The sequence below is a fragment of the Scyliorhinus canicula genome, chromosome 8 (assembly GCF_902713615.1).
Source record: "Scyliorhinus canicula chromosome 8, sScyCan1.1, whole genome shotgun sequence".
Lineage (NCBI taxonomy): Eukaryota > Metazoa > Chordata > Chondrichthyes > Carcharhiniformes > Scyliorhinidae > Scyliorhinus > Scyliorhinus canicula.
The window spans coordinates 28,905,449-28,931,250 of record NC_052153.1 but is presented as its reverse complement, the minus strand read 5'-3'; the positions used below and the strand labels follow the sequence as shown (position 1 = coordinate 28,931,250).

General features: G+C 44.8%; 1 protein-coding gene across 1 annotated transcript; it reads right to left on the bottom strand.

The window, feature by feature from the left end:
- Nucleotides 1–481: 481 nt before the first annotated feature.
- On the bottom strand, nucleotides 482–23,632 carry LOC119970164. The gene is made up of 6 exons (XM_038804321.1): nucleotides 23,426–23,632; nucleotides 19,065–19,226; nucleotides 15,748–16,014; nucleotides 11,598–11,736; nucleotides 4,366–4,470; nucleotides 482–705 (listed from the first exon to the last, which is right to left on the bottom strand). Exons 1-6 carry the CDS (start codon nucleotides 23,490–23,492, stop codon nucleotides 576–578), a joined length of 870 nt encoding a protein of 289 aa, XP_038660249.1. The 5' UTR covers nucleotides 23,493–23,632; the 3' UTR covers nucleotides 482–575.
- Between the last annotated feature and the right edge of the window lie 2,170 nt (nucleotides 23,633–25,802).

Genomic DNA, 25,802 nt, shown 5'->3' with positions numbered 1-25,802 from the left:
TAGCCCACTCAATTGTCATGGTTTTCGCACCATGCTTCCTACAGCAAGTTTCAGGAAGTAGGGGAAACTCATGGACGCAATGTTAAATTTAAAACTGTGTTGAAATATCGCTCCATATTAACATATGTTAATAGACAGCCCATCCCTTCTGAGGGGTTGCGCAAAGTCAACCAAATACACTCAAATTAAATGTGGAAGACAGTGGGCTGGAGCCAACTTGCCAACATGTTCAGATCTTTGCTGGATTTAACCATCCTGACCCGCACCAAAACTCATCCACTCCTCCAGTCTAAAATCACCCCCTCTCGTTAAAAACAATAAAGTACGCCTGCACAAGTGAAACTTCTACTGAGTGACACCATGGACATTAAATGCCCGTTTCTGTTCTTCACAATTTATATTATAGACGAAATTTAACGTTCCAAAAAGTTGTTAATTGGATCAACGTTTGTGTTTCATAGTAAACACATGTAGGAGGGTGAACTATCCATAAATTTATAGTTTAAACAAAGTCGCGTTTGTGATGGAGCATAAGACAATTCAGAATGGAAGATGACATTGTGTAAAGACAGAGTTCAGGCTGTAAACATTTTGTCTTCATCGTCTGTGTCCCGATTGGATGGATCTTGGGGTTGCTGATCCATTGCTTCCTTTTCCACTTCAGAAAAACATTGAGTCTCCGAAGTCTCCAGAGGAAATTTTGCTCTAAAATTTAAAGAAGAGGTCCATTTATTTGTTCATGAACTGTGACATGCATATATCAAGTCTTTATTAAGTTAAAGTAAATTGAATGTAGTCTTACATGAAAAATGTTACTGGAAATTGTTGAAATATTGATTTATAAGCCAGTATATAATTTTTTTGAACTCGCTCTGCATCATAATTTGGGCACAGCATGGTGGCACAGGAGTTAGCACTGCTGCCTCACCGTGCCAGGGACCTGGGTTCAATTCCAGCCTTGGGTGACTGTCTGTGTGGAGTTAGCAGGTTCTCCCCCTGTCTGTGCGGGTTTCCTCCGGGTGCTCCGGTTTCCTCCCACAATTCAGAGATGTGTATGTTAGGTTACGGGGATAGGGTAGAGTGGGTGGGGGAGTGGGCCTGTGTAGAGTGCTCTTTCGGAGGGTCTTTACAGGCTCGGTGGACCAAATTGCCTCCTTCTCTACTGCAGGGATTCTCTGATCAGATGGTAAGACTGATTTTGGAAGCTGATGGAAACTGACATAATAACCGCAATAACTCACAAAGTACACCAATGAGGATATTAGTCTCTAACCCATCCGCACGTGGAGCAACCTTTGATCCACCCACCTTCTGTTTCATGGCAAGGGTTACTCTTGGAGCACAGACAGTGGTTGGCACAGAGTCATCCAACCTGATATATAACAGCTTCCCAATAACATCACAGTCAAACAGATCTCTATTCCAGCATCTCTGCTGCTTGGTGTCATAAGGTGTCCACATCCGGTCCCAGGTGGATTGGTCCTAGTACAATGCTGTCATGAAGACCCGGCAGTGGTTTGTCGACTGTGTGGAATTGGAACATGCCCTGCGCGCAGTCCAAGGTGGCTGCGCCTCCTGTGCATATGACCTGTCCACCATCAGCAAAAAAGTTTATTTGGTTGGTGGAATCTCACGTAGGACTGGGTTCAATTTTCTTCCGAAGTGGCTTCAACACAATGCATTTTGTTCCGATATCAGTTTTGAATTTCAGTTTGGCATTGTTGTGAGCAATGTTGGGCGTTGTGAATATTTCACCCTTATCAGTAATAAGGTCAACGCTTTTGCAATATAATGCTTCCAGGGGCTCAAACTGTTAATGTTTCTGCAGCTCATTCACTTTGTTTATATGCTGATATGTAACTGCCTGCAACATATTTTCTAGTAGTCGCAGATCCCCAACACTTGGCAAAGTGATTCCATTTACCACAGTTGTTGCAGCGCTTGTTCAATGTTGAGCATGTGCTTCTTTTTTGTGGGTGTTGGCCATTGCAGTTTGAGCAGGGTGCATTTTGTATTAAAAACACTTCAGCTTCTCTTCATTCTTTAGTGCTTCTCTCAATGTGCAAATATTAATGGTGGATTCCACCGTTAAGGTGTATTTTGTGGAGTAGCTGCTGTTGCTGATTATTCACACACTAAACTGTGTCTTACAGGTACCAAATTTGCACTTTTTTACAAGAATGTTCAATGTCAATACAGATTACTGTATCGATTTATTGGGTTTGTGACTCGCAGTGTTGAACGTGTATCTATCCACGGTTACGTTTTTTTACAAGCCTGCAGATGTAGAACATAGAACATAGAACATAGAACAGTACAGGCCCTTCGGCCCTCGATGTTGTGCCGAACAATGATCACCCCACTTAAACCCACGTAACCCGTATACCCGTAACCCAACAATCCCCCCATTAACCTTACACTACGGGCAATTTAGCATGGCCAATCCACCTAACCCGCACATCTTTGGACTGTGGGAGGAAACCGGAGCACCCGGAGGAAACCCACGCACACACGGGGAGGACGTGCAGACTCCACACAGACAGTGACCCAGCCGGGAATCGAACCTGGGACCCTGGAGCTGTGAAGCATTGATGCTAACCACCATGCTACCGTGAGGCCCCAAATTTGTTCAGATTTCTTTAGCGGTACCTTAGGGTCCACTTGGACTTCTCCCTCCTGGAATACAAAGGATTTAGATTTTTCCACAGCCTCTGGGCCCACCAGGTTCAGCAACATGTAGGCTTGGACTTATTTCAACTTGCCAGACAGACCTGCATGGCAATATACACGTTATTCCTTCTCCGACTTTTTCCAATTGTTGGCAGGTTGATGAGATGGAGCCCTTGTGCCAACTTAGCCAGTTTCTGTCATCATGTATGACTGTGTGGTTGTGCAGGAATTATGACACTGCCGATAATTTTTGCAGCTTATTACCAGCTTTGACAGCTCTTACATGTTACGCATGTAGCCATGTGGGAGTAACTTATGGCACCCTCCCCAACATCACCTATCACTACCGGTGCACCGGTCATATGGCAAAATGTTAATAGATGCACGTTCTACAACCTGTACAACTGTATCCGTTCTCACTCCATGAGTTTATAAGATTGTTATGATTTGGAAATATGTATTTAATTTAAAGTAAAATGAAAGGGATCATGTGACCTATTCTGAAGTTTGCCTGACAGCAAGCCTGGGTGGTTTGATTGTTAGAGATTAAAGGGGGCCCAGATTATTTTACTGGGTAGAAGGTGCAAGAGGGTAAAAATGGGGCTGGATGATTTGCCTGGCTTTATCTGGAGGGAGGGGTTTCCAGGAAAGCTCATCCTGTGGAAGACAATTCTGGAGTTAAAGGGTTCTGGACTCGGAAAGGAAAATATCAGAAGTAAACCCTTGGAACCTAAGAATCAATTTAGACAGATTTTGGGACGATTGTGGGCAGATTCTTTGTCCCAAGAGACCCGTTTCCTGGCATGGCATGCCCCACTGGCAAAGGAATCTCCATCCCAGCAGCTAGCCAATGGGGTTTCCCATTGTGGCCACCCTCACGCCATTGGGAAATCCGAAGGCATGGGTGTGCTGTCGACGAAGTGGAGGATCCTGCCAATTGGGAATCCCGGACGGAATGTCAAGAAAATGTGATGCAAATCTGATAGTAGCCTTTATCGGTTAGGGTGGCATAGTGGCACAGTGGTTTGCACTGCTGTCTCACAGCACCAGGGACCTAGATTCGATTCCAGCTTCAGGTGACTGTTTTGCGAGGAGTTGCCACTTCCTCCCTGTGTCTGCCTGGGTTTCCTCCAGTGCTCCAGTTTCCTCCCACAGTCCAAAAATATGCAGGTTAGTTGGATTGGCCATGCTAAATTGCCCCTTAGTGTTCAAAAAGGTTAGGTGGGGTTACTGGGTTAAGAGAATAGGTTGGAGGCATGGGTTTAAGTAGGGTGCTCTTTCCAAGAGTCGTTGCAGACCCGATGGGCCGAATGGCCTCCCTCTGCACTGTAAATTTTATGATTATGTTCAAAGTTCCATTCTGCAGTTTGATGCATAATTTCCCTCAGAAAACTGTGTTTAGTCAAAGGTGTTTTTCAGTAAACATTTTAAAATATGAAATTTTGTCGTGTTAACCTTTCAGCGAGTAACTGCAAGTTTGAATTTCTTTTTTTTTGTAAGTCATTGGTTTCTATGGGGATTGTAACACACAAGTAATAAACACAAGACTAAAAAATAGATGAAGATGACCTGAACAACACAATCAATCAAACAAGCATAATTTCTTATTACATTAAATAATTCATGCTATTCTTGTTCACGACTTGCTCAACATTCCATGATCAAAGTACAACAATGTATTGCTGGTGAACTTACTGTGAGACTGTTGAGTTGTTAACAGTTAGTGTATTCTCATTGGATTCAGCATTAATTGTTTCAGCCGCCTCACTGTCCTCGCAGCTTTTTGTTGGTCTTGCTTTTCTGTTGGAGAAAAGAAAGAGGGAAATACAATGGTAATTTTTTTCTGAAATATTTACTTGTGACAATAAGCGATTTTCATTTAATTTCATTTAGTATTGTACACATTGGGCGAGATTCTCTGGCCTCCCTGCAGCATGTGTCTTGGTGGTAGGAGATGGTCCCAGTGACGGGATCTTCTTGTCCATTGAACCAACCCCACACACCGGGAAACCATTTGCGGAGCTGTCAGTAGGACCAGAAGATCCGGCCGGCGTGAACAACTCAAAGATTTCCCCCAATGTTGAAATGATTGAGGAAAAGACAAACCTATTGTGGTTCAATCTAAGAAGGTCCCAAGTTCAATCCCTGGTCCCTGAGATTGCTCATGTCTGACAGAGAGAAATAGCGTGCGCTGAAATGATTGGGCGGAAAATTGGCCGTGAAGTCAAAATCGTGGCGGCGGGCGCACACCAGACTGGGGATGGAAAACTGACCGTCCAACAGGCTGAGGAGGAGGTGGGATGGAGGCACTGCATGAGGCCGTGTGTGCACTGGCAGCGCCTGTCATTTGAGTACCTGCCGGACCGGGCATGGTGTCGAGGACTCTGGCTGAGTAGGGGGATTGTACAGCATATCTACAGGATCATGGTGCAACTGGCATTGCGGGGGTATGGAGGAGGCCCCCCTCTTCCGGTGGCCATAAAAGTGATAGTCGACCTGAACTTTTCTGTCATTGGTGTGGTGATATGCCTGTGAATAGTATTGTACATAGTTAGTAATACAACCTCCAACCAGCTGGTGGCGTCAGACATCGGTCATGTAAGGTGGGACACTCGCCAGTTGGTAGTAAGGCGTACAGCAGGACAGTCACACATAGGGTGATTCCAGGAGAGTTCACGGAACTCAAATAGTAACCTAGTCTGTATAGCATTGTTTGTTATCTTTCCATGTATTCATCAATAAACCATCATTCTAGTTAAGTCACCAGATGCTCTGTGTGCATCATTGCAACCACAAGGTCACAGAACACAGCAATGGGGTTGTTCCAGGGGACCTGTCCAGGATTTCAAAGGCCTCTGTGCACAGGTGCATCTGTGCCGTCACAGAGGCCCTATATGCCCAGTTGGCACAATAATACAAATTTAACATGGACCGGGCCCACCAGAATGGCCGGACAGCAAGATTCGCTGTCATCGTCGCAATATCCCAGGTCCAGGGGGTGATCGATGGATGCAAGTCACCCTCGGAACACCTGCAGATGACAGGCCGGGCTTTCCACAGCGAAAAGGTCACTTGTCACTTGATGAACGTGCATCTGGTATGTGACTATCTGATGCACATCTGCGCTTGAAACCTGAGCAGTGTGCACGATGCATTCATCCTGGCACACCCAACGGTTCCTGACATCTTCGAGGCACACACCTTGCTGAAGTGTTGGTCCCTGGGCGACAGGTGTTATTCTCTGCGGTCGTGGCTGACGACGCCTATCCAAAGGCCACAGACCGATGTCGAGACCCACTACGATGACGCCCATGTCGCGCTGGGGGCATGATCGGGCAGTGCTTCGGCATCTTGACGATGCAGTTCTGGTGCCTGGACGGCTCTAGAGGGGTCCTTCAGTATAGCGCCAGGAGGGTTTCCCACATTGTGGTGGCCTGCTGCGTCCTCCACAACCTCGCGCAGCAGTGGGGTGACATGCTGGAGGAAGAGAATGAACGACAGGCCTTGTACGATGAGGAGGATGTGGGGGGAGGATGGGCAGGGCATGGGGCCTGGGCAGGCATGGGAGGCTATACAATATGTGCACCTGGGCCTGTGCGCATGAGACGCTCTGATCGTTACCAGGTTCACCAACTAATGGACCTGGCCGGCGGCACGGTCATCCCCTCCCACCCCCACACCTCCCTCCCAGCAAACCACCCCCTCCCATGAATATCCTCCTTGCAACCCTCCCCCCTTCTTTGCAATCCTCTCCATAACTCCAACCTGCCTTGCTATGGGGTTCAGGCACTGGGTTGGCAGTAACAGCGGGTCTAGTCCATGGGATGGAGGATGATGACGACCCGCTCTCTGATGAGCTCTGGTGCTCTGCAACATTCGACAATGTCTGACCCCTGCCCACCGTAACACACTCTATCATCCACCTTGGTGATCCCTGCATGCGAGCTGGCCATTCCACCACAAAGTCCCATCGAACTCTTTGGGTGGTGAAGATGGGGATGGGGAGTGGGGAGAGAGGGATGGGGTGGGACACTGGAGCAGTGAGTGCTAGTTGAACTAGGCCAAGCCGACCACGAAATGCATCCCACCATCCTGACCCCTCCCATCCCAGCACCCCGCTGCGCCAGCCCAGACCAGTCTCTTCTGGGGCGACTAGGTCTGGATGGGCCTGGCTGCTGCTTGGGTATCCCAGGTGGTGTAGTGCCACCCGTTCTGCCCACTGTCCATTGGCTGTGCCAGGGACAGAAGGGGATGAGTCCGAGGCGCTGTGGTGTTCCGGCACCTCCCCTGTGGGAGTCATCGGCACAGGCCCCATCACCTCCTCCTCCCTCTGGGTGCCCGATGGCCCCTGGGCTACTCCATGGGATGGGGGTGCGAGCGAAGCTAGCCCAAAGGTTCCCCCGGCACCTGCCGCTGCCAGACCTGGAAATTCTGATCCTTCTGGACCAGGGTCTCAATGCCATGGAGCACAGGGAGTGGTCCACCTCCCTCTGGGACAGCGCCACAACAAGCTGCAACTTTGCTACAACCTTCTGGGTCTGTGCCACTGCTCACACAGAGTGCCCCAGGTCTTGGAAATCCTGACCCTTGGTCGCATCCTTTGGCCCCAAGGCCTCCACTGCCGATGCCAGCGTGCGGTGTTGGCATGGTTGAAACAACCTTCTGCTCATTCAGGTGGCTGGATCCAACTGCGCCTGCAGACGCTGGATGTTTGCTGACACCCCCTCATGTAGTTCCTCGCACTGCAACTACATCTCCACTATAGATGGGACCGCCCTTTCCAGAAGCCTGAAACCCACCTGGACGACAGTTAGCCCATGGAGTCGGGCCGCCCTACAACCATCTGTCCCTCGGGCGTTCCTACCTTCACCTGCTGTCCTGCAGCACATGTGTTGTGTGCACTAGATAGTTCCCCAGGAGCCTGCTCCCCACCCCGGGGTATAGGGTAGCCCACCTCTCCTCCACTGCATCCAGCAGTGTCTCCAGTTCCGCATCGATGAACCACAGAGCCGTTCCCTATGCTGCCACCTTGTCGGCTGAAATGAGTATGTGTGGAGAGTGGAATGCTTGTATGCGGCGGCAGCTTGTCAGCCTCCCGAGTGTCAATCCCGACTCTGGCAAATCAGGCACCGTTTTTCATTGGAATCGGTTGTGTCCATCGCGCGCTGGTGCTCGCCCATTAATGCTTGTGGCAATTTTCCTGTCGTAGAACATCACGGATTCACTCCCGTCGTCAACACTTATGCTCTCAAACGGAGAATCCATCTCCTTGTCTTTCCAAATAACATGGTCCCACAAAAAGTCAAAAACGTTCTATTAACAAGTTTTGCCTAAAAATGGAGAAGATGTTTCACCTTAGCGCACTTGACGCGATAGTCTAATGTCAAGATTCCCTCTGGTATCTGTACAATAATATTGTAGCAAAAACGGAAAGGTGCATGTATCAAATCTTCTAATGAAATGCCGTAACCCTGTTATAAGATTGATTCCATTTGCTGTGTTAAAACGGAAAGGTCAAAGATCAGTCTAGACAAAAAAAACTCTCCCAGTCTAGAACAGTGTGTTCAAAATTCCACTGAACATATTTAATGCCTTTGCACTTCATAGAACCATTAACAGCTTGGTTGCAAGCTGCATTGGCGCAATGCAAAAGCATTTCCATTTGTTTTCAGCTTAGTTCTTGTGATGTTGCATCTTTATCCCAAGAAAACTTTGAGGCCTGCCTGCACCATTATTATGTGCTGACAAATATAACTATCACAAGCTTCAATTCAATTATATTTTGGCATGTTGTGTTTGCTACAAAGCTTCTTGCTTTATTTCACATGAATAGCATTTGATTCAAAGCCCTCCATTGTATAAATTTTAGGCCTGGTGGCTGACTCTTAGCTATGTTTCAAGGTCAGTACAAAAGTGCCTGCATTTAACTCTTGTGAACAGCTGCTTATATACAATAATGGACTGTATCATGTCAGGAGTTTGACCAAAGGAGCTGGAAGTTGTTTTAAAGTAATTCCAAGTATATTTATGTTAAACAGCTACTTCTGCTGTACAATATAGCCTTGGCTTTTTGAATCATGTAATTCTATGGAAACTTAATAGTTTGAGCCTTCATTCTGCTGTGGTGAAATCTGTCTTTAGCAGAATCCCATGATACACAGCACTGACTTTGCCTGCTGATTTTCTACTTCTGTTATGCACATTTGCTGAAGATCATTTTGTCCTCCTGTGAGTCTCGCAATTGATATTTGTCATCTGATTGGAAATATAGCAGAAAAATTGTAAATTCTGGGCGAACTTGCGGGTGGAAAAAAATGAAAGAGCAGGGTATCAAATCAGTATCTCCTGTCTTACTGTTTGCATGAAAAAATAGTGCTGGAAAAGTGGGCGACATGGTAGCTCAGTGGTTAGCACTGTTGCTTCACAGCTCCAGGGTCCCAGGATCGATTCCCAGCTTGGGTCACTATCTGTGCGGAGTCTGCATGTTCTCCCCATATCTGCGTGGGTTTCCTCTGGATGCTCCAGTTTCCTCCCACAGTCCAAAGATGTGCAGGTTAGGTGAATTGGCCATGATAAATTGCCCTTAGTGTCCAAAAAGGTTAGGTTGGGTTACGGGGATAGGGTGGAGGTACTCTTTCCAAGGGCCGGTGCAGACTCCATTGGCCGAATGACCTCCCTCTGCACTGTAAATTCTATGATTCTATGGAAGAGCATATTCTGAAAGTCTAGCATTCTTTTCAACTGACTACAGTCATCAAGAACCTATTCCTTCAAAATGTATAATTTCTTGGATGTACCTACCTGTATTTTACATTATTATTGATAATCAACACAGGGATGACCTTGACTGACCAGATCCCACCCCCCAGGAAGTTAATTGAACGATTAGATGGGCGATGTGCACATTTGCTTTTTCAATGGAAGACTTCATCTTCATTTATTCATGAGATAGGGGTGTCGTAGGAACTGTATTTATTGCCCTACAAGTCAACCACATTGTTGTAGATCAGGAATAACACCCACCAGGTAAGGACAACAGATTTCCTTCCCTAAAGGACATTAGTGCACTTGATAGGTTTTCACAACAATCATTTCATGGTCATCATTAGACTTTTATTTCCAGGTTTTTTTAAAAATTCAGTTCAAATTTCACCCTCTGCCCTGGTGGGAATCGAACCCAGGTTTCCAGAGCATTATCCTGGGTGTCTGGATTTCTACTTCAACAACAATACCACTACACCACTGCATCCCTCTTGCATGGTACATCCCAGTAAATTGGTCATCACTCTCATTGCATTTGAATATGACAATGTTACATTGTTCTGAAAGAGTGTGAATATGTCTGCATTACCAGAATGCTACATCGCTATGCTGCGACCCGTCGGTGTACTGAAAGGCAACAATTGCGCCTGAACTTCCTCAGAGAGGCATTAAGTGTCAGATTGTCACTCCCATGCCCAATTTCCGACCTCGATTTACTTTCAATCCTATCTTGCCCAACCCTCCAACTCAAGTCAGGCAAGATTCGGGCTGTGCAACGTGATCCTGAGGCCTAGTGCCAAATTGCAACTCAGCTGAAGAAAAGTAGGCCAAGTCACCTTTTTAAGATATGAGTCACCATAAAGCAGGTAAGTTAAAGGTATATTACAGTTGAAAGGTCGGGTGGTTAGAGGTCAGGGGGTCTGTGTGGTCAGTGGTCGCGGGGTGTTGGAGATCTGGGAGGATTAGAAATTGGTGGGGGGGAGTAGTTAGAAGTTGGGGAGGAGTGGAATGGGTGGTCAGGGAGGTTAGATGTCGGAGATCAAAGTTCAGAGTGTCTGAGGTGCGGTGGTGGTTTGGAGTCATGGGGTGAGGCCATAGAGGTGTGGTTGGAGGTCAGAGATCTGGAGGGCCAGAGGTCAGGAGATTAAAGCTTGGGGTGGTTGGAGGTGAAGGGGTCGAGGTCGGGGGGAGTTGGAGGTGGGTTTTGGGCATGGGTTATGATAGGCCTTGTGGCGGTCGGAGATCAGGAGTGGCCACAGCGGGCAGTTGTGAGGGGTTAGAGGTCGGACTGGGCCTCAATCAGGTGTGGGTGGGAGTTGGACCTGGCGGGAGGTTTGGAAACACCTCCATGGTGTTGGGGGAATCCCTTGGGTTGGGGAATTCATAGAATTTCATAGAATTTACAGTGTAGAAGGAGGCCATTTGGCCCATCAAGTCTGCACCGGCTCTTGGAAAGAGCACCCTACCCAAGCCCACACCTCCACCCTATCCCCATAACTCAGTAACCCCACCCAACACTAAGGGCAATTTATCATGGCCAATCCACCTAACCTGCACATCTTTCGACTGTGGGAGGAAACCGGAGCACCCGGAGGAAACCCACGCGCACATTGGGAGAATGTGCAGACTCCGCACAGACAGTGACCCAAGCCGGGAATCGAACCTGGGACCCTGGAGCTGTGAATCAATTGTGCTAATCACAATGCTACCGTGCTGCCCTAATTCCTGCTGGGATTTGTAATCCCTCATGGATAGGGGTAGTCCTGCATTTTCTGGGTATCTATTGGGGTAACCTAATCGGAAGCATCCAAAGTTTGTGATTTAAATCCTATTTTTGGATGGTTCCCAGTGCAAGGCAAGTTCCCATTGGAAGTTTGTGCTTCTGAGCAATTTCTGTGCATACCTTACCTGTGAACGTCCAAAGGAGGTTGCACAGTGAATCTCTGGGGTACCTAACCCCCCACTCCAATCAAAAGCTGGGGAGCTCAGATGTTACAGCATTTTGCAACAGATAATGTGATCTCAATGTCAGCTCCTACATCTTTGTAAAATACTGTGATTATTTCTAATTTATAGGCATCGCAGCTGAACATTTGGGGTTTCAAACAACCTTTTGAATTCATTAGATAACAAAAGGGTATCTGTGAAAGAACTAAAGGCCTTACCTGCCTCTCTTTTTGCATTTGATGCAGTAAATGGCCAGGGCGAGAGCTTCGACAGCCAAAAATACCGGGACAACAGCGGAAATCAAACCTAATTTCCACGCCTTAATACCAAAAATGGATACTTCTGATGGACTAATACCTGCACGGACAAGAAAACAATATAGTTTGAACGTTAGAACAGACAAATAACATCAAGCCCATTGTATCCTCAGTCTAATGGCAAAGCCGGAAAAGTTGCGCAGATAGTCAAACAAGTACTGAAAAAAATCTATGGACAGCCAAGACGATCCGTATCTAGCATTGCTCAGCAATCGAACATCTCCTTTAAACTGTGGTTGTCACCATCAGAACTGTCAAAAGCTATGAACAGCTCTGCCATGTCATACCAAACAGCAAGTAAATGACAAGATGAGGAATCAGTTGCGATCTCAAATGAAGAAACTGAAGAGTTACTATGACAAGTCAACCAGGGCTCTGAAGCCTTTCAATCAGAATGATGTAGTGAGGGTGGAGGATCTTGATGGCTGGTCAAAAAGTGCAACAGTATTACAGAAAATAGGGCCAAATACTTAAATTGTAATCATGAAGCAAGGACAGGTACTAAGCAGAAACAGACGGGCAACAGGTAAATAACATGTTGCACAACTTATATTCTTCAAAACCAACACAACCAGAGGATGAATTAAATATCATTGTACAGTCTGAAGTTCCGAACAGTGACGTAGCCATACCAATTGCACGTACAGAAATGCAAGACTGTCAATCAGATTAATCAGATCTACCGAAGCTAAGAAGATCAACGAGGCATAGAAAGAAACCTGAAAGATTTAATCTGTAATTAATCATACATGATATAAATTATTGTGCTATGCATATCATATATGATATTTATTGAAATGATGTATATATGTTTTGTTCAAAATCTCAAGGACAGGAGATGTAGTGATATGCATAAGCAATTGTACCTGTAAATATGTTTGACTTCCAGCCACTAGGTGGCAGGCAAGTACTACCATGTTGCACTATTACTTAAGGGGATTCTGTGGGAGAATTTGTTGTGGTTAATTGGGTTTGTGATTGTTCCAGTTTGTTAGTATTAGTTTCCAACTCACAGTTTGTTATGCAATAATAAATTTGACTAGTCTAGAACTAAATATTCTTTGGTACACCGACTCAATTATTGTTTATATACTAGAACATAAAAGTGACTACTTGAAGCTACAGTGCGGTATCCTAACAGGTACTATAGTGTGAAATAGTGACATGGTGAAATGATGGATACAGGATTGGAGCAGGAAAAGGGTGAAAAGTGAAACATTGTGATTTTAGAAGGATAAACTGTTTTAAAGGTCAGCATCTATAATTCACAGCTAACGTTTAGAATGTGAAATATTTAGAAGCAGAATTTTCTCTACAATTTAAAATGGTTTATCACTCCAACCAAGGTTATAAACGTTGATTGTCTCTTTCCAAGCTAGCAAAGTTCTAACGGATATGTTAAAATTAGGGAAATGAGTTTCCTCAAAGGGGAAGATTTTCCAGTGCAGAGCATTACTAATTTCTTGGCCTGTGTTTTGGTAGTCTATCTCCGGATGGGTGGTTGTTCCAACGGTGAACCTCAGGTAACTAAGCAAAAAAAAAAAAAAGCGGGGTATGTTTGCCTGATCATTATTGAGCAAATTAGACTGCAAGTGTGGATGGACAATTTTCCTTTCCGAGAACACTAAAACCGATGTAAAACAAGCTCAAATGCAATGCTGCCGATTGGTAGTAAGAGCACTAGTGTACAGAAATGTGCTGTCTTCCGCCGCACACCTCACTGTCAAAAACCCTCTTATTCCGCTTCCATTATTTTGTAGATCAGGGATGTGCCTGTTGGAAATGTATTGCGATAACTTGGTTCTTCTGAAAATGTGGGAGAGAGGCGGGAATCTGAAGCACTTTGGGTACAAGGAGATCTTGGTGAAGTCGAGTGCAGGAACTTACAAAGCAAATTTTTTTTTTAAAGTGTGCACAATTTGGCTCCTGTGGTGCCAAAAATTATGAGGAAATTTATAGCAGCAAAATAAATAGAATCAAAATAAAAGGGAAGGAGTGAATATTTACTCTATTTGCATCAGAGTTGAGCCAGGCTGAGAAGCAGGATTTTTTCATAAAATTGGTTGTATAAATGTTGAAAGTCAAAGTATTTCTGTTTTTTTTATGCTCGAAAGAAAATGTCCTCTCGTGGAAAAGATAATCATATGGCTGCATGTTAAATCACAGGGCCACTAATGAAACAAAAGCTCTCAGTCAGTGTAAATGCCAGAATTTCACTGTTATTCAGGTCAAGCCAAGTCTAAGTGAATGTGTTCCCTGCCCGGGTTATGGAATCATTTAGACATCTGACTTGATTATGCAGCAGTCTTTGTGAGATGTCAGGTTTGGCATTCCAGAAGCTCAGTTAGTCAGAATCCTGCACTTTTATGGCAAGATTCTTTCTCGTTTAACACTCTTTCATCAGAAAGCTTGGAGCTTTGTAGGGTCGGTAGATGGGCTACTTTAAAATAGAGTTTTTGGCATTTTCTGATTGTGGTTTAGGCTGCTGTTCTTCAAAATTTTATTTCATTTTAATTGAAAATGTACCTTAAATCTTTAAGCCTTGCAGCACATATCTTACTGTGGGTGGGATTTTCTGACCACTCACACTGGTGGGATCTCACTGTCCCGTCGAAGGCGCAGCAACACCACGGATTTCACGGTGGCTAGAGATGCATTCAACACAAAACCCTGTTGACAACAGCGGGACCAGAAGATCCTGCCACCGGCTACTGGCAAGTCAGCCTCCGTCACTGCAGAACACCCCTCGGAGGAGGACGAAAGTCCAACCCTTCATGGACTACAGCTCACCGCCTTGTCCAGTGCAGTTAGGGATGGGCAATAAAGACTGGTCTATCCAGAGACACCCTCATCTCACGAACAAATGCATTAAAATTCCATGAAAATATCCTGATAAAATAAATTATTTCCATTTGTCTAAGCCCATTATCCGTTTGACTGATTCCTTCTTTGCACGGCATTGCTGTTGAAATCAAAAGCTGGAAAAATTTCTGCCAAATGAAGTTGCTGCAGATTTTTAAATTGCGCCCTTTCCTCCAACTCCATTCAAATGCAGTGTGAGAAGTTTGTGGGTGGGGGCTTTAGCAAATCACCTTAACCTCGGTATCATGCATCCTCAACTCTATCACTGCACCTTCACATCCCTGGTTAGTTGAATGCTTCTGGTCAGTTTCCCACTGAAACCTGCTGGAAGCAACAACTGGCCAGTTGGCGGGAGGAAGTTGTCGGGCAGGAAGCCTCTACTCAGGACCGCAGAAATGATCCCGATCACTCAGATAACATTTCAGGAAGGAGGCTTGCATGGGGGACACGTTTCCCATTGATAAATGACTTGGGATGAAAGAATAGTGAGCCACATGTCCAAATTGCTTGATGACGACATGGCGGCGCTGTGGTTAACACTGCTACCTCACAGCACCAGGGACAGGTTCAATTTCTGCCTTGCTTGCCTGCATGGAGTTTGTCACACTCCTAGTTGGGGGGGTGGGGGGATTTCCATCGGGTGCTCCGATTTCCTCCCACAGTCCAAAGATGTGAGGTTAGGTGGATTGGACATGTTAAATTGCCCCTTAGCGTCCAAATACGTGTTTGGTTAGCTTACGGGAATGGGGCGGGGCTGTAGGCCTAGGTAGAGAGCTCTTTCGGAGAGCCGATGCAGACTCAATGGTCTGAATGGCCTCTTTCTGCACTGTGGGGATTCTATGATTATTTTTATGAATCACAAAATCTTTTCCCTTCTCTATTAAAGTGCTCTTGAAAACCAAAGAATGATGGTGGCATTGTCTTTTAAAATCACTGGAAATCAGAGGAAACCCACTGAGAGATGGGGGGGAATGTACAAATAACACAGTTAACCAAGGCTGGAACTCAACCCGGATCCCTGGTGCTGTGAGGCAGCAGTGCTAACCACTGTGCAACCATGCCACCCAGAAAGCAACAGTATCAATCTCAGCAAACTCTAGAATGATTTGTTTGGTAGCTTTCCTTTTATTTGTGTTGTCATATTCTCAGAATAACTTATATCCGTCATTCGTAAGTGACAACTACGTACATGTATTACCCTGACTGGTCCCATAAATAGCAGACGTCAGTGCTGGTGTTGTTCCATTTGTATCTTCCAAAACATTGCTAAGTGTTGGACCAGTAGTCACTCGTTGGGAGGCCAAAAGTTCATCTTCTGATACAAAGATTTCACTTGGATTGCTAGGTTCCTTGTTGACGTCACCAAGTACGGTGTTGGCCTCTTCAGGTAACCTCAGAGTCTTCGGAACTTGTGACTGTGATAACAAGTAGGTATGAAGTGGAGTCTGGGTGATAGCTGAGAAAACAGAGAGAAACTTAGCAACTGGATGAAAATTAAAGCTACCTTCTCAAGAGCACCTGAAGATTTTAACACCGTTCTAACAACATTCACATGTATTGTACAGGAAGTGCAGGGAACTTTTGCTTAAGTATAATCAACTGAAAATAAGTACCATGAAAAGATTTTCTTTCAGAATGCAAATAGGAATTCTACATGATATTGCCAATAAAGTCACAGCAATGTATTCAGTTTATGTTGGCATTTCATCAGAAAGCTTGGAGCTTTGCAGGGTCGGTAGATGGCCTATTTTAAAACAGGGTTTTTGTCATTTTCTGATTGTGGTTTAGGCTGATGTTCTTCAAAATTTTATTTCATTTTAATTGAAAATGTACCTTAAATCTTTAAGCCCTGCAACACATATCATACTGTGGGTGGGATTTTCTGACCACTTACACTGGTGGGATCTCACGGTCCCGTACCAGCCTCCCCGTACAGGTGCCGGAATGTGGTGACTAGGGGCTTTTCACAGTAACTTCATTTGAAGTCTTCTTGTGACAATAAGCGATTTTAGTAATGTTTAGTAATGTTACTAAACTAATGTTTAGTAATGCGCAATATTACCCGGTCTCCCATGGCATGCTCATATTATGTGCAATTCAACCATGGTGTTTGGGCCTGGTGCTGATTCAGGCATGCCGGTGAATCACTGGAGAGGCCAAAATTGAGATTCCCACTGGACATGAGGGGCTGGTTTAGCTCACTGGGCTAAATCACTGGCTTTTAAAGCAGACCAAGCAGGCCAGCAGCACGGTACGATTCCCGTACCAGCCTCCACAGACAGGCGCCGGAATATGGCGACTAGGGGCTTTTCACAGTAACTTCATTGAAGCCTACTCGTGACAATAAGCGATTTTCATTTCATTCATGAACCATTTTTAAATTCATTCGGCCCGCTCCTGATGGCAAGTTCCAGATCGCGCCCAAAAATGGCAAGAAGGTCATTAAGCCTAATTTGCCTTCATTTCAATCTCATTAGGGAGATTGAAGTCAAGGGAAGCAGCCTCTGGAGTCACCCGACTCCCCAGTGAGACGTCACACGGGTGTCATTCAGTACTCCTTTTCAAAAATGTTTGCTGGTGTAGATTGTGTGGAGGCTGCCCTCAATGTGCTTTTTGCAGCTAAGGCGGACAGACACTGAACACGGCAACAAGGCCACCGCAGGCTGGAGGAAGTACCACATGTACAGGGGGCCATTACGCACCCTGAAGACCCAGCCTCCAATCAGGCTGATGAGGGAGCCAGAAGGGGAGGCCGGCGATGTACCAAGGTGTACACAGGTTGTTGGTCCTTCCAAGAGCTGGCGGACACGTGGGAGATTTTTGGGACTTTGTGCGGGTGAATACAGGCTGAGGTCTCGCCATTACAGCCAATCCAAAACACCGTGCCAAACAGGCTCAAAATGACACTTCAAAATGTTTTGGTTCAATCACACCCCATTTTAAAAGTGTCGGGACTTAATGTCACCAGATAAAATTTAATACAGAGATGTGTTGATCAATGATTTCAAAGGGAAACTGGGCATAAACTTTAGGAATATACATTTTCAAGGCTGGGACGATAGAAGAAAGGAATGAAACTGACTGCATTACTCTACAGAGAGCTTGCATAGACCTGATGGGCTGAGAGGCCTCCTTCTATTGCTGAGTGATTCAATGGTTAGTATTTTCAAGTCTCGCCCCCACCAAGTATTGGTGTAGGAGGGACTGGAAAATGTGAAGGGCAACCAAAAGTCCATTGTCAGGAATGTCGGCAATACCAGAAAATGCTGCCCCATGACTCTTTGATGCGTTTTGTCTGAAATACTACAGGAGCTAAGTGTGACATTTCTTTTTATTCATTTATGGGATGTGGGCATCGCTGGCTAGGCCTGCATTTATTGCCCATCCCTAATTGTGCTTGTATTTCAGAGTCCATCATATTGCTGTGGGTCTGGAGTCACATGATGGCTAGACCAGGTAAGGACGGCAGATTTCCTTCCCAAAAGGACATTAATGAACCAGGTGGGTTTTTACAACAATTGACAAAAGTTTCATAGCTTCATTTTTAATGCCAGATTTTTATTGAACTCAAATTTCACCATCTGCCCCGTTGAATTCGAACCTCGGTTCCTTGAGCATCACCATGGGTCTCTGGATTACTAGTCCAGCGAGATTATCATTGTGCCACCATCTCCCCAGAAGTAATTTTTTTTATCATGTTATCGATATGGAGAGATGGTGGTATGGGCAGCGATGCAGACAGAAAAATTATGTTATATTCCCACTCGATATTCACTTTCATTGACTCCCACAGAACTGACTTTTGGCCATGTTCTGTGACAGCCATTTCATGCACCAAACTCTACCCACACCCAATTTCAGCTCCATATTCTTTTATCTCCATCAAATTATTATAATTTTAAAAATGTTTTCAGCTGTTTTCTGTGAGTGAGAGAGTTGGCGGTGTTATTTTAAGATGGATGGCAGTGAATGATAGAACTGAAAACAAATCTTTGTGATTTATAGACTTCAAGTCCCAGGGACAAATTAGACAGCTTAGGCGCAGATATAGGTTGAGAGGCAGTAGATTTAGAACTGAGATAAGGAGGAACTCCTCCTCGGAGGGTAGTGAGCTCGTTGCCCCATAGTGCAGTGGAATCTGAGTCATTGAATAGTTTCAAGAAGGAGATAGATATATTTCTAACTTAAAAAACGGATTAAAGGGATATAGGTAAAAGGTACAAAGGTGGATTTGAGACCAGGAAGAGATCAGCCATGATCTGATTGAATGACGTAGCAGGCTCAAAGGGCTGAATTGTCTACTTCTGCTCCTAATCGCTTGGTTCCTATGACCTAAGATCCTTAAAATGTACCTCTAAAAGCACAAAAGAATACCACTTACTGCCCACTATCTGAACACAATGAAATACCCAATTACGATGCAATGACCAGAATCAAGAACAATATGAGCTTGAGAAGGTGTCAGGCAAAATAGATATTATTTTTAAATTTCACATAAGTACATACCTTTCTTAGTTTTATTGGCAAATGTTGTCTTCTCCTGAAGGCCGAAACTGGCATTACGCACATTCACATGAGAAGATTCAGATATGTTTTTTGTGAATAAAGTCTGCACTGTTGAAAGAGTACTTGTTTCTCCAAATATGGCCAATTGAGATGAAGTGTTGTCTGCAAAGAAAGGAATTTACTGATCAGGAATGTACTAAATCTCATTAAGCTTCAAACGATAAAAAAACGTTTACTGGCAACTCAGTATAAGTAGAAACTGAACAAAAAAAGGTAAACTCAGCAGGAGTCTCAGTTTAATAAAAATACATTAGAATACACTCACACAGCAGGTTGTGATCCCACGATCATGCCCTTTCAACCATGGGCTGTGCTTATACGTTCAGCTGGTTGGATAATTGGGGCTCAAATGTTGTAGTACTGTCTCCAATCTGCATATTCATTGAAAATGGATTATCCAATGGGATTAGACCACTTCAGTATTTTTTTTAACATTACTTCTTTATCTTTTAAATAACTACCAGAGGACAGCAATGTGGTGATACAGGGGAAAGAAAGTACAAGCTTGTATTTATGCACTTTTGTGCATTTATCAGAAGCATCTCAAAGTGCACAAGTGTGCGAGGCCAACGTAGAGAAACAAAAGCTGAGTTTGGAGGAGCTGCAAATGGGAAAATCACATGAACAGCTATTGTCTGGAAACGGGAACTGTTGTTATAATCTGAAATTGTTGAACTGAAGACTGAACCCAAAAGGCTGCAAAGTACTTAATTGAAGGCTGAAGTGCTGTTCTTCGAGCTTCGACTGAGCTTTATTGGAACATAATAATAATAATAATGAAGGCCGAGGACAGAGTGGGAATGGAATGAGAAATTAAAATGGCAAGTAAGCTCAGGGTTACACTTATGGACTGGACATACGTTCAGTAAAGCAATCATAGAATCACTACAGTGCAGAACATAGAACATACAGTGCAGGAGGCCATTCGGCCCATCGAGTCTGCACCGACCCACCCAAGCCCTCACTTCCACTACATCCCCGTAACCCAAAAACCCCTCCCAACCTTTTTGGTCACTAAGGGCAATTTATCATGGCCAATCCACCTAACCTGCACGTCTTTGGACTGTGGGAGGAAACCGGAAGACCCGGAGGAAACCCGTGCAGACATGGGGAAAACATGCAAACTCCGCACAGACAGTGACCCAGCAAAGAATCAAACCTGGACCCTGGCGCTGTGCAGCTATAGTGCTATCCACCTGTGCTACCGTGCTGCCCCCAAAGGAGAAGGAGGCCATTTGGTCCATTAGTTCTGCATCAACTCTCTGAAAGAGCACCCTACCTAGGCCCATGCCTTCTCGCTAGCCCCGTAACCCAGTAACCCCACCTAATCTTTTGGACACTAAGCGGCAATTTATCAACTTAACCTGCACATTTTTGGAATATCACTTAATCTGCAATTAGTTTTCATGATTGTGAAACAATGTTTGAAATATATCAAATTAAAAGAAGTAAATCACTGTTTCATCAGGAAGGAGTGTCTGAGGCTATGGGTAACAAAAGGGGAGGAGGTAAAAGGACAGGTATTGCAGCTCCTGCATTTGCATGGCAAGGTGCTATGGGAAGGAGAGGGGTGTTGCAGTGATTGAGGAGTGGTTGGGGAGTCACAGAGTTGATTGTCCATTCATAACTCAGAAAGGAGACAAGTGGAAAAGTGCATCCAGCTGTAGCGTCATGTTGCAGGTCGCAGGAATGGTACCACAGGGCAGCATGGTAGCACAGTAGTTAGCACAGTTGCTTCACAGCTCCAGGGTCCCAGGTTCGATTCCTGGCTTGGGTCACTGTCTGTGCAAAGTCTGCATATTCTCCCCATGCCAGTGTGGGTTTCCTCCGGCTGCTCTGGTTTCCTCCCTCAGTCCAAAGATGTGCAGGCTAGGTGAATTGGCCATACTAAATTGCCCAGTGTTCTAAAAGGTTTGGTGGGGATTAGAATAATAATAGTAGTCGCTTATTGCCACAAGTAGGCTTCAATTAAGTTACTGTGAAAAGCCCACAGTCGCCACATTCCGGCGCCCATTCGGGGAGGCTGGTACGGGAATTGAACCTGCGCTGCTGGCATTGTTCTGCATTACAAGCCAGCTGTTAGCCCACTGTGCTAACCCAACCCCTTGTTACTGGGTTGTGGGATAGGGTGGAGATATGGGCTTAGGAGGGTTGGTCATTCTGGTGCGGACTCGATGAGCCAAATGGCCTCCTTCTGCACTGTAAATTCCATGTGTATGTCGATGGAGATGAATGTGGAGATTGGTAGGATTGAAAGTGAAGACAAGAAGAACACAACCATGGTTCTGGGCGAGAGAGGGAGGGGTTAAGGCTGAAGTGCAGGGTATGGACAGACACGTTCAAGGGCCCTGTCAAACACCGAAAGGGGAATCTTCATCTAACGATAAAAGGAAGCTATATCGGATGCACCTTTTTGGAACATGGTGTCATCAGAACAAGTGTAACAGAGTCAGAGTACTGGAAAAAAGAATAGAATCCTTAAATTAATCATGTTAGGAAGAAGTTTAATCATAGCAATTCTAGGAGTCTAACGGTATGTTTATGGTAGATAGCTGTTCACAGCCTTCCCCAGAGATAGAGATAGAGACGTTGACAAGGGAAGGAAGGAGCTGGAAATGGACCATGTGAAACCGAGAGAGATGTGGACATTTGAAGCTTGATTGATTACATTCTCAACTTGGGTGAAGAGCAGGAAGTGGCTCTGGCATAGTCATCAATGTACAAATGAGAGGGGTGAAGGGGAGAGTATCAGTAGAACCAGAACAAAGAATATTCCATGTATACTACACAAAAAAACAGGCATGATCAGTGCCTATACATCTCCCTAGAACCACACCTTTTATTTGGAGGAAGTGAGCAAATCAAAGGAGAGGTTGAACAAGTTCTGAAAGTTGAGGAAGACGGCGATGGATGTGATCTGATTGGGCCTTCATTCATGGGAAAAACAGAAGGTTCTGAGGTTATAATTGATGGGAGTGAAGCTGTACAAGAATGGGACATCCACAGAGAAAAAGAGAAGGTTAGGTCTGGAAACCTGGAAATTACTAAAGTGGCGGCAAGGATGGAAAGATTTGCGGATAATGGTGGGAAGAGACTGGACAAGGAAAGAAATAATAGAATTCTACATGAGGTTGGAAGAAATAAGTTGATTGTATTCTTGCAGAATTAAGATTTGAGTCCACTTTCTGTCTGTCCATCTGACATTTTAGATTGTAGTAAAACGACTAAAATGAACAATAAGTGAATAATCATAGAATCTCCACAGTGCAGGGCATTTAGTCCATCTAGTCTACATTGAACCTCTGAAAGAGCACCCTACCTAAGCCTACTCCATAGTCCTATTCCCATAACCCCACCTAACCTGCACATCTTTGGACTGTGGGAGGAAACTGGAGCACCCGGAGGAAACCCCCAAAGACACGGGGAGAAAGTGCAAACTCCACACAGACAGTCACCCAAAGTCAAAATTGAACCTGGGCCCCTGGCACTGTGAAGCAATGTGCCATCGTGCCATCTATAATCATGTCCAAGTTATGTTTATAACCATTTTAAAATTTTAGTACTTAATAAACAATGCCATGTATTACTTATTTCACATTCTCCTTCTTATTTGGTTCAGGGATCTTTACCTCGTTTTATTTGAATAAAATCAGAAAAAGGCTATTTCTGAATGTCACTGCAGACTGGCTCTGCCTTGTCTGAGTGCAATACATAAAACTCAATGCTCACCTTGACTGGAAAAACATGAAAGCTTAAAAGACAAATTGCTCTGACTAAACAAAGTGTTCTTTCGAGTATTCGTCAATGAAGTAACCTGTTTTCCACATAAGAACAAAACCCATAACAGAAGAATGTGTCTTGCTGACACTCCGATCCACTGGGTTCCACTCAGGGTCATTTTTTGCAGAATTACATAGCTGAGCACATGAAACATGAAATTTCATGGCACAATGTTTTGCGAAAACAATTTCAGACTGGTAAGATTGTTAAAATCCTGATCGGAGAATCTAATTTTGCACAGTGACCGATATCTTCTGAGCAGAAATAGAACAAATCATTAAAATTAGACCAATATTTATAACACACCTTTAAAGGAAGTGATATAAGTACTAACATTTCTAATTGATACTTACTGAATAAGGATGTTGTGGTCTCTGTACAGATTTTTAAACTAACTCTCATAATACAACTTTGTTTTGCTTTTATATAATGTCTTTACCAAATTGATACAAAAATATTCACAATGCATTACCTGCCATACTGAATGGTGACTTGTTACTTCTTATTCAAAATAAACTCACCCTGAGACTCACAGAATGCCAACACAAAAGCCACAATCAATCCTTTCGGAACAGTAGATGTTGCCATGTTGATCGAATCCGATTTAAGCCAAAAAAAAAGGTTGGATGTTTCTGAGATTGTTTTGAAACTGTTTTTCTAACTATGCGGCTACCGCACAACCAGAATTTGTGCTTATGGAAACTTCTAGATGGACGGGATGTCTCTCCAAGCTCACGATGATTTTTCGCAGTGTAACATCAGGGCAGTTTTATTCCCCTCCACGTACTAACTTCAGTTTCACATCATAGATGTCACACATTGTTTCGAAATAGCTTAGAACTTTATCATCCTACAGCTGGGGTTGGTGTCATCTGCAGTGAGGTGCCTGGCATGTAACATGAATGTTCAAAACCTTCATTTAGTTGCAACAAATTTCAAACTTATTGAAAACCCACAACTGGAACAGGCTTGCATTTATATTGTACCTAAAATGGCGAATGTGAAAAATTGACAGGATTGGTCGCTTGAAAAATATTGCTTCATCAGAATGTGTGCAGCAAAGAATCCCAACAAATTCCACAATTGGGTTGGGATTGGGGTATCACAGTTGATAGAGTAGACCCTAAATCTGACACTCGGCTGGAGAAGATGTTTCTGTGCTGACTTAGTCAAGCTGAATTAAAACATCACGGGCGGGATTCTCCGCCGGCGTGATTCTCCCTTTTGCCGGCGGAGAATCATCGGGTGTTTCCCGATGGCGTGGGGCTGCCCCACAATGGGAAACCCCATTGACTGGCGTAACGGAGAATTCCGCCGGCGGGTCGAGGCTGAAAAGTGGCGTGGCAGGGCGGAGAATCCAGCCCCACGTTTCCAACAATCTTGCAGATGGATGAGTAGATTGAGAGGATAGGAAAGGTCAATTATTTCACTACCTGAGATTTGATCAGGGATATTAGAATATAGAACAGTACAGTACAGTACAGAACAGGCCCTTTGGCCCTCGATGTTGTGCCGAGCAATGATCACCCTACTCAAGCCAACGTATCCACCCTATACCAGTAACCCCCCCCCCCCCCCCCCCCCCCCCCATATTAACCTTATTTTTTAGGAAACTAAGGGCAATTTAGCGTGGCCAATCCACCTAACCCACACATCTTTGGACTGTGGAAGGAAACCGGAGCACCCGGAGGAAACCCACGCACACACTGGGAGGACGTGCAGACTCTGCACAGACAGTGACCCAGCTGGGAAATGAACCTGGGATCCTGGAGCTGTGAAGCATTTATGCTAACCACCATGCTACCGTGCTGCCCAATTATATTGGCAAATTCCTAAAACATACTATGGAAAATGGCTTTCGTGCCTCCTAACGAGCTCTACCAGTACACCATGCTCTTTTTCAGATTGCATGGCCAGCTATCTTGTTCCCAAGACTCATGGATGCATTTTTGGCCCTCACACCCTTTGCGTCGCCGAATACCTGAATGGAATCATCATCTATAGCAAACTTTGGGGTTCACATTTACACTAAAAAGGAGCTACACCAGACAGCCTAAGGATATTTTGATTCACAGCAATAGAGTACCATGTGGTTGTCTGGGATCACATACCTGGTGTTTGCTGTAAGGGGTGGGTTGATGAACAAAGGGGCGGCAAGGCGGCACAGTGGTTAGCACTGCTGCCACACAGCACCAGGGACCCGGGTTCAATTTCGACCTCGGATGACTTTGTGTGGAGGTTGCACTTTCTCCCCATGTCTGCGTGGGTACCCTCCAAATGCTCCGGTTTCCTCCCACAGTCCAAAGATGTTAGGTGGATTGCCCCTTAGTGTCCAAACGTTGGTTGGGGGTACAGGGCTAGAATGGGGATTGAGCCTAGGTCGGGTGCTCTTTCGAAGGGTAAGCGCAGACACGATGGGCCGAATGGCCTCCTTCTGCACTGTATAGATTGTATGAAAGTGGATGATATACAAGGCTGGCCGAAGCAGGGGAGTAAGAAGCAAGTCAGGGCTTTTTTAGATATCAATAGATACTGTCAACAATTTATTCTGAACTTTGCTCTCCGAGCTGCCACTTTCATCAATTGCCATCACACCAACTTGACTCGAGTAAAGGGATCATACCAGGGACACCACTGCTTTCAGGAACCCGAGCCAAGTACGATGTAATAATCCTGTGCAAACAGTCTGAAGCCAAAAGTTTATTTCACAAACCAGTGACTTAGAGGTGGGTTTGGAGGCTGTATTCTTCCAAATGATTGAGGGAGAACAATGTCACACTCTTTATCCAAGCATAAATATCTTTCTCATGGAGCAGGAGTATGTTGTATTTAATACAGATTATTGAGCAATGAAGTGATATAATGGGCTTCCAACAAATAAATTTGATCCAGTGTTTT

What these genes read in the sequence shown, in the direction of transcription:
- LOC119970164 (XM_038804321.1), bottom strand. Translation starts at nt 23,492, where the DNA reads ATGGCAACATCTACTGTTCCGAAAGGATTGATTGTGGCTTTTGTGTTG. An exon ending in GACCAGTCAGGGTAATACAT is followed by an intron (nt 11,737 to 15,747) that starts GTACGTAGTTGT and finishes TTGTCCGTGCAG; the next exon opens with GTATTAGTCCATCAGAAGTA. An exon ending in AAATGCAAAAAGAGAGGCAG is followed by an intron (nt 4,471 to 11,597) that starts GTAAGGCCTTTA and finishes TTTCTCCAACAG; the next exon opens with AAAAGCAAGACCAACAAAAA.